This window comes from Tachysurus fulvidraco, chromosome 9, assembly GCF_022655615.1.
Source record: "Tachysurus fulvidraco isolate hzauxx_2018 chromosome 9, HZAU_PFXX_2.0, whole genome shotgun sequence".
Taxonomy (NCBI): Eukaryota; Metazoa; Chordata; class Actinopteri; order Siluriformes; family Bagridae; genus Tachysurus; species Tachysurus fulvidraco.
The window spans coordinates 304,485-316,984 of NC_062526.1; the positions used below are offsets into that span (position 1 = coordinate 304,485).

The 12,500-nt window shown below is 42.5% G+C and overlaps 1 protein-coding gene across 1 annotated transcript in view; it reads right to left on the reverse strand.

Annotated features, from left to right (window-relative positions):
• Positions 1–3,622, reverse strand: part of si:dkey-215k6.1 (transmembrane protein 132D) — a 111,038-nt gene extending 107,416 nt beyond the window's left edge. Inside the window, exon 1 of the mRNA XM_047817950.1 lies at positions 2,931–3,622. Coding sequence (XP_047673906.1) covers positions 2,931–3,012 — 82 coding nt within the window. The 5' untranslated portion in view covers positions 3,013–3,622. The remainder of the gene's footprint in view (positions 1–2,930) is intronic.
• Positions 3,623–12,500: the final 8,878 nt, after the last annotated feature.

The window sequence follows — 12,500 nt, forward strand, 5'->3', positions numbered from 1 at the left end:
GAGCAGATACAGAGCAGATACAGAGCAGACACAGAGCAGACACAGAGCAGACACAGAGCAGACACAGAGCAGACACAGAGCCGTCCTTCAGCAGCATCACCATCTTTACAGAGCCATAAACAGGTCTGAGCAAAACGTCTGTCCGTGTGACAGATTCTACACAATCAGAGTAATGATGAGTGCATTCATAGATCTCAGTGGATATGCTGAATTGTATGTGTGTGTGTGTGTGTGTGTGTGTGTGTGTGTGTGTGTGTGTGTGTGTGTGTGTGTGTGTGTGTGTGTGTGTGTGTGTGTGTGTGTGCGTAATTACCTCAGTGTGTATAATTTTATATTATTGGTGCGTGGCTCTGAGATTTGTAGAACAAACGCATGAAACTGTAATCTCACTTCTATAAACCACACACACACACACACACACACACACACACACACACACACACACACACACACTTAATTTAACCACCAAAATTATATATAAATAAGAAATAAATACCTAATAAATCTGTACAGCTGGTGAGCTTTAATAAATTAATAAATACACGAAATAATTTGAAATGTAAAGTTGCTGTAATAATAAATAAATAATAAATCAGTGAAAGAGAAATCTAAAACTCTAAATAGATAAAAATGTTAAATATTTAAAGACAGACTCAATCATAGAGATTTAATGCTGTAATATGTTTCAAATAAATAAATAAATAAATAAATAAATAAATAAATAAATAAAGGATTTAAGGGCAGCGAGGTGTGAAACACAATCAGTACATTAAACACCACTGACTTTAAACACTGACTGATCACCTCATTACTGCACTGAGTTTAAACACTAGCACACACACACACACACACACACACACACACACACACACACACACACACACACACACACACACATACACACACACTCCTACATTTAAACACTAACACACCTCTACTCCAGAGTGCGCACACACACACACACATGTGCACACACACTCTCCTGCATTTAAACAATAACACTTCCAGAGTGCGCACACACACACACACACACAAATGCGCACACACACACACTCCTGCATTTAAACAATAACACATCTCCACTTCAGAGTGCACTCACACACACATGTACACACACACACTTCTGTATTTAAACACTAGCACATCTCTACTCCAGGGTGCACACAAACAAATGCACGCACACACACACACACACACACACACACACACACACACACACACACACACACACACACTCCTGCATTTAATCACTAACAATACTCCACTCCAGAGTGTACACACACACACACAAATGCGCACACACACACTCTCCTGCTTTTAAACAATAACACTTCCAGAGTGCGCACACACACAAATGCACACACACACTCTCCTACATTTAAACACTAGCACGCCTCTACTACAGAGTGCACACACAAATGCGCACACACACTCTCTCCTGCATTTAAACAATAACACTTCTTCACTCGAGAGTGTGCACGCACACACACACACACACACACACACACACACACACACACACACACACACGCACACACGCGCGCACACACACACACACACACACACACACACACTTCTGCATTTAAACGCTAATGATCCTATTATAAACATTTAATACCTTGTAATACCACACTCTCTCTCACACATGCTCTCTCTCTCACACACACACTCTCACACACACACACACACACTCTCACACTCTCTCTCACACACACACTCTCACACACACACACTCTCACACACACTCAGTAGTGTTTTTGTACGGAGAAGCTGCAGATGGAACCGAATCGCTCGGGTAAATCTGAGACGTTTACAGCTTCAGCTTCATTAAGGTTCCTGTAAAAATGAAAACACCTCAGAAAGAAAATAACTAAAAACCCACATGCTGTTACACCGTGAGCTGCACAAACACCACAACAACCTCAACACTGCGTGATATACATTTTGTACATTTGAAAAAACATCTAAAAATCACTATATATATTCAAGAAAATGTTTCGGAAACCAGTAAATATTTAGAAATATTTATAAACACTAAAGCACATAAACATTAACTGTTGTGTTTCTGGAACACATTCAAACACCAAAATAAAATATATATATATATAAATAACTACAAAAATAAATAAACCCTATTTAAGGCCACAATATAAACACAGATGATGTTTAAACACTAAAACTACTTCACATCTCAGAGCACAGAAAACCTCCTACATCCAAACACCAATCAGGTTTAAAATGTCCTTATCTAAAGCACATAAAACATTCACACCATTAACACTTAAATACCTAAACATCAAATGGCATTTAAACACTAAACAAATTACAGTATTTACAAAAACAAACATTTTTAACAACATTTAGAACCATCAAGAACCTTCTATTATAACAATCTCTAAAAACCAAGAACCTCCAAAACAAACACCAGAAATGTTGTGACCGTATAAACACTGAAGGAACTTAAACACTGACAAAACCTGAGCACTGAAACACTTTCCCAAATGTACAGTATCTCCTAAAATCATTTGCATGTCTTAAACACCTGACGGATATAAACACTTAAACACTCAAGTGGAGAAATGTAAACAAATTGCTTTTATTTTACATCCTTTAACCAGAAACACTTTCCTGCACCTGACATTTCAGCACCAGGAGGATTTAAACAGCGCCTACAGCAGATATAAAGACTTTCTCCTTTAACACCTCCCCATGTGGCTGTTTATAAATCCTCCCGGTGTTTGGAGTTAAACAATAAAATACTGAATAAAAATTTTATTCATTTAAATCCAACAAAAAATCTGATTTTCTTTTTTGTCCAGAACTTCACATCGCAGCGCGCGCGAGACGGTCAATGTGCGTGTGTGTGTGTGTGTGTGTGTGTGTGTGTGTGTGTGTGTGTGTGTGTGTGTGTGTGTGTGTGTGTGTCTTACCCCGGTAAAGACAGCCGGACAGAAGGACCAGAACCGGAAACGAGCTTCTCCACACACACCGCTGAGTCTTCATCTTCATCATCCACTGCGCGCCCGTGTGTGTGTGTGTGTATAAGTGTGTATGAGTGTGTGTTGAACTCCGTACTTAATCCGTACTGTATCTGTGCTGCTTTAACACCATCATCATCATCATCATCATCACCATTCTGCACGAGACCAGCTCACGAAAATCTTCACCGGAAATAAGAAAAACATTTTTGTTTACTTTTTAAAGCAGTTCGTTAAAATAAACATCCAGCTGTTTGTGTTTTTCTCCAGTGTGAGTTTGTTGTTGTTTTCTTCCTTTTGCTTATTAGATGAAGAAAAGTTTGTTGTGATGATGAACAGGACAGTGCGCGTGAAGAAGCCAAATAAAAAACATCTAATAAAACAATTCATCAAATAAAATAATTCATCAATTTTCCCGCTGTTTAATTCCAAATCAATTCTCTAAATGATTCTTTCATCTTTTTCCTGCAGCATCTGGAGCTCCTCTGCTGTGTGCGCGTGCGGACACGGTGTGTTTCTCCCTAAACCGGGAGCCTCCGGACTCCAGAAGGTGGGCGGGGCCACGCCGACAAAACTGACAGCTTAGACAGCCAATAGAGCTTCAGCAGGAGGAACAGGTGCACCGCGGAGGAAAAGTCACTCCAGCCAATCAGAGAGCAGCACAGATTATCCGACAGGAAAAATTACATTCTGAAATGTAATAAAAATCTATTATTATTATTATTATTATTATTATTATTATTATTATTATTATTATTATTATTATTATTATCTTCAATAAATTGTAATGCTCCCAAATGTATTTTATATATATAATACATAATATTATATATATATTAAATTAAATATATTAAATATATACACATATATCAGTATAAATAAATACATTGAATGAAAATTGTAAAAAAAAAAAAAAAAACAGGGAAGTTAACATTTAAAATATTTTAATATGTGCGTCTTTTAGTCACAATGGAACAGTGTGTGTGTGTGTGTGTGTGTGTGTGTGTGTGTGTGTGTGTGTGTGTGTGTGTGTGTGTGTGTGTGTGTGTGTGTGTGTGTATTAAAGGAGTGTGCGCGCCCCCTAGTGGAGTTAACTGTAAAAAATGCGTTCAGGCAGACAGAGAGAGAGAAAGAAAGAGTGACAGACAGACAGGTGGGGTGTGGGGGGTCTACAGTTTATTATCCCCCTTTTTGTTTATATCACAGGCGGAAGTACCACAATGCACATGTCAAGATGTCAATATGACGTCACTGACGTCCCATTTATTAGTAACATCACCCTGTCCTTCTGCTGCTGACTTCTGGAGGAGAAAAGTGCAGTTCCATACTGAAAGGCTTAACACTAATCTTATTTTACATCTTTTACACACACACACACACACACACACACACACACACACACACACACACACACACACACACACACACACACAATTTAATTTTATCTGTGTAGCACTTTTAACAATGAACATTGCTGCAAAGCAGCTTACAGGAATAAACTGACTCAGTATATAAGTTTTACATTAAATATTTCACACTAGTACAAACTCAAAGGTTTCTAATTTGGATGTTTTTGTATTTTGTATTATATTTTATTTATTTATTATTGTTTTTATTTTATTTTATTTTTTATATTTATTTTAATTATCTGAGAGACTAAGGTGTGTCTTAATGTAATGTTGGGTTTGTGTTGTGTGACATGGGGAGTGTGTCGTGTGTGTGTGTGGGGGGGGGTTGTTAACAGACCCTCTCCACATTAGACTCCGGTGTTTAAGACTCGACCTCAGAACTCTGTTACTAAGTGAATGTGGACATTTTATTCCACGTCACTTATGTTCATATGAATAATGTAAAATTTACTGCTGGGTTTAACACACTTACACGACACTAACTGACCATAACAATATCACTAACTATTAACAGCTTTAATGACTTTAATGAATATTAATGAGGTGGGTGGGGCATGTGGATATATTTATGGAGACAGTATCCTGTTTGTCTACCTCCTCTTTTTCTCTTTCCAGTTGCTTTTACACTATCAGCAATTTGCTTGTGTGTGTGTGTATGTGTGTGTGTGTGTGTGTGTGTGTGTGTGTGTGTGTGTGTGTGTGTGTGTGTGTGTGTGTGTGTGTTTTCATATTTAATTCTTTTGTAACACACTGTATTCCTGTGACCTTTATATTTACCAGTTTTATACTTACCCAAGGAGAGAGTGTCATTCTGTCTCTCTGTATCTTAATCTGTCTCTCATTCTGTCTCTCTGTCTCTCATTCTGTCTCTCATTTTGTCTCTCAATCTGTCTCTTTGTCTCTCATTCTGTCTCTCATTCTGTCTCTCAATCTGTCTCTCTGTTTCTCATTCTGTCGCTCTGTATTTCAATCTGTCTCTTTGTCTCTCATTCTATCTCTCTGTCTTTTGAATTTGAAAATTAAACCATGGCTAATGCTAAGTGCTAATTCTATCTAGCTTTTCTGCTTAACGGTAAAAAAATATTTATTTCTTGCTCAATACAGTGATACTGTGATGCAAAGGGAATTGATTGTAACATTACACAACTGATTTACATTCAGAAAATGTGAATCACACACACACACACACACACACACACACACACACACACACACACACACACACACACACACACACACACACACACACATACACACACACAGCTCTTCAAGAACAGCAGAACCTTGTGTCTCTTACGTACATCCTCTTTTACTCCCTCTCTGTCTGCTTGTACCATTCGTCTCTCTCTCTCTCTCACACACACACACACACACACACACACACACACACACACACACACACACACACACACACACACACACACACAGCCTCGGTGTTTGCTCAACTGAACTGAATACATTAGAATCCCATTAGCTTTGCTAGCATGTTAGACATGACTTTGATAGAGGATGGCTCATTAGTTTAGCGTCATGAATATAACTGACATTACTGCTGTAATTAATGAGCCTATACTCCAATTAAGGTGAGGAAACAGAAGCCAATTAACCAATTAACTGAAGTTAAACGACACCTGCAGCAGCAGAGAGATAATTACACTCTGTCAGTCGTTCCATCTTACTGACAACACACACAGTAAACGTACAATAAGGACATCATCAGTACAGGATATTACAACTCAGAGTCATGACATGTTAGAGAGAACTCCCTGTAAGACCACGCCCCTTCCCTCCGGAGACACGCCCCCTTATCATATCATTATCTCACCAGAGTAGTAGAGTTGTTATAGACACACAGAGGTAGATGCTGTGGTTCAGTCAGCTGGGTGTGATGGTGTTTACTGGAGAACATGGTTTCGGTGTTGATGTTGTCTTTATCAATGTGAGGGTTCAGTGTATTAACCATCCAGGTGGCTGAAATAAAAGTATTGGCACCCTTGACTATCTGTTGTCATTCTTTCAAGAAAATGGGTTCTACAAAGAACCTTCAGCCAGCAGGACAGGGATATTCATGATGTTACATAGAACCGGGAAAATGAACCTCCTGAAACATTAACATTAACAACATAAGTGTTAAGTGTTTAAACTATTTGGGGGTTGTTTTTTTTCAGTGCAGAGGCTCTGAATCTGTTTAGTTAAATGATTCGTTTAGATTTGTTCACTGAGTCATTCAGATGTTCAGTCTGTTCACACTGCTGTTAAAGCAGACATCAAACAGCACAAGTTGGGGAACACAGATAGCTACAGTTTGGTGTTATTTCATGTTATTGTAATTTTACACACACACACACACACACACACACACACACACACACACACACACACACACACACACACACACACACCACACACACACACACACCACACACACTGCACTTTAACCTCATATTCACTGTGCTAGGTCTAATCTCATTCAAAGGTCTAAATCAGATTGAGGTGTGCTTTTTAATTCGGTCACTTGTTCAGCTGTGTGTGCGCGCGCGCGTGTGTGTGTGTGTGCGCGCATGTGTATGTGCGCGTGTGTGTGTGTGCGTGTGTGTGTGCGTGTGCGTGTGTGTGTGAAGTTAAATTGAAATCGGCGGCCTCTCGACACGACTGCACCTCCCACACCACCATCAATTAAACCCTTAAAAAGCCGTTGTATAAATTCACCTCCTCTCCGGAGAAGCAATTTTCCCCCTGGGATAAATCAGCGGCTACGCGTGCGGCTAATTCAGACCATTCGATGTCAATTTGGCCGTGACCCCGGAGTGGTGTAGCGGATAAATGTGCGGGAGTGTATTAGCCATAACACCGGCGCCGCCACAGCAAAGCCATAACTCACTGCTCTCCCTGAGCACAACGCACATTTCCATATAGTGTCTGTCCAACAACGTTAGTTTACTGCCCTCTCCTGAAGAAATAATAGTGCAGAGAAACATCAATCTGTACACTAACGACAGAGAGAGAGAGAGAGAGAGAGAGAGAGAGAGAGAGAGAGAGAGAGAGAGAGAGAGAGAGAGAGAGAGAGATTGATAGAGAGAGAGATAGAGAACATATGTACATGATTGTTGTAACCTTTATAACATTGTCTACACTTTTTTTTTCTACATCAATGGTTTGGCAATATTGTATGTGATCAAGTCAAGAAGCTTTTATAGTCATTTACACCATATATATGTGACACAGGACACAGTGACATGAGACAACGTCCCCCAGGACCAGGGAGCTACACAGAACAACACAGAGATAAGGACTGAAGTGAGTTAGTCCTAGTCACATAAAGTGTATCTGTACAACCTGGTGTACACAGTGTGGGACACAAGACAAGAAGACAGTGTGGGACACAAGACAAGAAGACAGTGTGGGACACAAGACAAGAAGACAGTGTGGGACAAAAGACAAGAAGACAGTGTGGGACACAAGACAAGAAGACAGTGTGGGACACAAGACAAGAAGACAGTGTAGGACAAAAGACAATCAGGAAAAAAGACAGTGTGGGACAATTTATTTGTTTAGTGCTTTTAACAATGGACATTGTCTCAAAGCAGCTTCACAAAACATGAACATAAAACAAAAGGTTAATATAAAGAATAATATAAATAAGATTAATATTAGACTTATATTTAAATGTGTTTGTATTTATCCAAAAATGAACAATTTTTTGTTTATCCCTTTTTGTTTATAAAATCTATTTATCCCCAAGGTCCAAAATGTTCATGACACAGAGGACAATCGGAGCTGGTACAAAATAAAGTGTGTGTTTGAGAGGTGTGTAAGGTGAAGAGTGTGTGTGGGGTGTGTGTGGGATGAAGTGTGTGTGTGAGAGGGGTGTATGTAGGGTGAAGTGTGTGAGGGGTGTGTGAGGGGTGTGTGTGGTGAAGAGTGTGTGTGAGTGGTGTGTGGGTCCTCACTATCCACTGCAGGGTCTTGTGATCTGAGATGGTGCAGTTCCCAAACCAGACAGTGATGCAGCTGCTCAGAATGCTCTTAATGGTCCCTCTGTAGAACATGGTCAGGATGGGGGATGGGGGGTGGGGATGTGCCTTTCTCTGTATGCTGACTCGTCGTTCTTGCTGATGAGACCCACCACAGTCGTGTCATCGGTGAACTTGATGATATGGTTCGATCAGTGCATTGCTGCACAGTCGTGAGTGAGCAAGGTGAATAGCAGTGGACTGAGCACACAGCCCTGAGGGTCTCCAGTGTCAGTGTGGTGGTGCTGGAGATGCTGTTCCCGCTCCGGACTGACTGACGTCTCCCAGGCAGGAAGTCCAGGATCCAGTTGCAGAGGGAGGTGTTTAGTCCCAGCAGGTGCTGAGGGATGATTGTGTTAAGTGCTGAACTAAAGTCTATGAACAGCATTCATATGTAAGTATGTTTATTGCCCAGGTGGGTCATGGCGATGACAAACTGCAGGGGGCCCAGTGAAAATCCCCTGTATGCCCTGCCACATGTGTTGGGTGACTCTGCTGGAAGTGGATTGTCTGGGCGTGTGCATGCTTTACTTCTCTGATGGCTCTGGACAGTTTGGGCTAGGGGTCTTCTCAGGTCTGAAGAAATGAACCCGACCCCATGTGACCCGAAGCACTTTTTACCCGAACCCGACATGCATAATTTTTTTTTTTTTTAAGAAAGACCTGACCCGAGACAAACCCGAATAAATCAGACCCGAGTCAGACCCGACCCGTTGGCAATTTTCTTTTAACCCGACTGGACCCGAATGTTGCGTAACTCGAAACTAAAGTAACCGCTACAGCGTGGATTCAAAATTGATTGACAGGTCTGTTTGAACGTAAATTAGCTTAACACCAGCCACACGTCACCAGCCACACGTCACCAGCCACACGTCACCAGCCACACGTCACAAGTCACACGTCACCAGCCACACGTCACCAGCCACACGTCACCATCCACACGTCACCAGTCACACGTCACCAGCCACACGTCACCAGCCACACGTCACAAGTCACACGTCACCAGCCACACGTCACCATCCACACGTCACCAGCCACACGTCACCAGCCACACGTCACCATCCACACGTCACCAGTCACACGTCACCAGCCACACGTCACCAGCCACACGTCACAAGTCACACGTCACCAGCCACACGTCACCATCCACACGTCACCAGCCACACGTCACCAGCCACACGTCACCAGTCACACGTCACCAGCCACACGTCACCAGCCACACGTCACCAGTCACACGTCACCAGCCACACGTCACCAGCCACACGTCACCAGCCACACGTCACCAGCGATCTTGGCAAACAGGGGAGAGGTTGGAAAAGGACTCAAGTCGAGGCACACACATGAGATACAGTAGTTCGGGTCTTCTCGGGTCCGTTCGGTAAAAACACATTCATTTTAAATTACCCGAGACCCGACGCCGCTATTATTATACCGACCCGTGTTCGAGGCACACGTTAAACTTTTAGACCCGAACCCACTCGGGTCTCGGTTCGGGCCTCGGAGTTTCGGATCTAAGTGGACCTGTGAGGACCTCTAGTTTGGCCCTTGCTGTTCTTATTGCCACCCTGTCCCCTGTTCTGAAGGCTAGGTCTCTAGTCTTCAGCATCATGTGCACGTTAGCAGTCATCCATAGCTTCTGGTTGGAGCGTGTGGTGGTGGTCTTGTGGATGGACATGTCATCAATGCACTTGCCCATGTAGCTGGTCACTGATGCCGTGTACTCCTCCAGATTCGCCACTGGTTGCAGCCTCCCTGAAGACGTTCCAGTCAGTGCACTCAAAGCAGTCCTGAAGAGCAGAGGTGGTTCCTGCTGGCCAGGTTTTCACCTGCTTCAGAACAGGTTTAGAGTCTGATGAGTGGTCTGTATGCTGGAATTAGCATCACAGAGATGTGGTCCGAGTAGCTGATATGGGGGCGGGGCTCCGCACAGAAGGGGGCGGGGCATCACACAATACGCACCAGGGGATGTTTGTTTAAACAAGATCCAGCGTGTTTTCCCTTCTCGTTGTAAAGTCCACACTGGTGGGAAGGAGCACTGACGTGAGATTTGCATGATTGAAATCTCCGGCGATGATAAACAGTCCGTTGCGGTGAACAGCACTGTAATAGCAAATATTACTAATAGCACTGTAGTGTTCACATAGCGCCTCGTTAGCATTAGCGCTGGGGGGATTTACACTCTGATAATGAAAACCGTTGTGAATTCCCTGGTAAATAAAATCATCTGAGTCTAACAGTCACATACTCCACTACTGATGAGCAGTAAGTAGAAACAACACAGAGTTCTTACAGCAGTCCTGACCGCACAGAGCTGCGTTTCTCTCAGCAACTTATTAAGGCTTTTGTGCTATATAATGATGTCAATCTGCTTTATTAAATTAGTGAAATATATTCTCATTAGTACTGAACATACCACACCCATCCCAGCGGCTCTCAGCCAATCACAGCGCTCCTTACTGGACTTGGGATGTGTGAAAGTGTCTGACTGAGAAGAAAAGAAATAAAAACCAAAGAAAGCCACACAGCATTTTGTGTTTAGTTTTTATCTGAATGTTGATGAGCTCCGGCAATCAGAACGGAAAATAATGATGCGACCAATAAACAAGAAATAACAAAAAATAATGACACACTTCCTGTAGTTTCCCCGTTAGTGAGCGTGTCACTGAGGCGTGATTCAAACAAACATCCAATTTCCCACTAGATTACCCCAGAGAGACAGACCCACCTGGAACACACACACACACACACACACACACACACACACACACACACACACACACACACACACACACACACACAGAGAATGCGGGATTTATTAGGAGGAGTGTAAATATTAATTTTGATCGCGTCCCACAGTGCGAGAGGACTTAATTACCCTAATTTGCATATAATTAGTTCCCGTGGGACGGCCCCTGCTACGTGACTCGCAGGACGAGGCCTTGTTTTGGTCGTGTTGCTCATCGGTCTATTTCACCTTGATAAGTGAAGAGAGGAAAGATTGCAACACACACACCCACACACACACACACACACACACACACACACACACACACACACACACACACACACACACACACACACACAGTCTGAGTCAAACACTAATCCAACATTTCACAGTTATTAAACAAGAATTAATCATTTCAAGTTTGGGAAATTAAAACATTTTCAGAGAAGGAAGTAGAAACCAGGAACTCTACTTATGCAGAAAGCTCAGGTCCTGCAGCATGTTAGAGATCTTCTACCAGTCTGTTGTAGACAGTGTGGTGACCTTTGCAGAAGTTTGCTGGGGAAGTGGTGTCAGAGCTGGAAAACCCAACGATCTCAATCTCCTCCATCTCCTCCACCTCCTCCATCTCCTCCACCTCCGCAATCTCCTTAATCTTCTCCATCTCCTCCACCTCCTACATCTTCTCCACCTCCTCTATCTCCTCAATCTCCTCTACCTAATCAATCTCCTCCATCTTCTCCACCTCCTCCACCTCCTCAGTCTCCTCCATCCCCTCCACCTCATCCATCTCCTCCATCTCCACAATCTCCTTAATCTTCTCCATCTCCTCCACCTAATCCATCTCCTCCATGATCTACTGGTTAACCTGGACCTCCTCTGGATTAAGCAGTAGTGCAGGTGCTTTGTTCCCACAGAGATGCAGCACTCGGTGCAGCAGCTCATCACTGTGTTGGAGCTCTGGATCACTGCCTGAACTTCACCAGTGTCCACATTCACACTCTACAGTCAGTCCTTCATCTGTCTCTGCACCTCATCACTGTTTACTCTTCACTGCACTTTAATTCCACTCGACATGTTTATTTATCTACAGTGTTTCCAGCTCACTGCACTGAACATCTCACCTTCTCAGTAAACTTTATTCCATTCACATTTTATTTAGAATGTTAAATTACTCAGTAAACTTTACAACTCTGTGTTACTGAGTGCATTTCTGTCTGGATTAATGAAGTCATCTCTCTGTCCAACAACACAACAGTCACACTACACTACACACCACTACACACCACTACACACCACTACACTACAATACACTACACTATACTGTACACACCACTACAGTACACACCACTACAGTACACTACACTACACACCA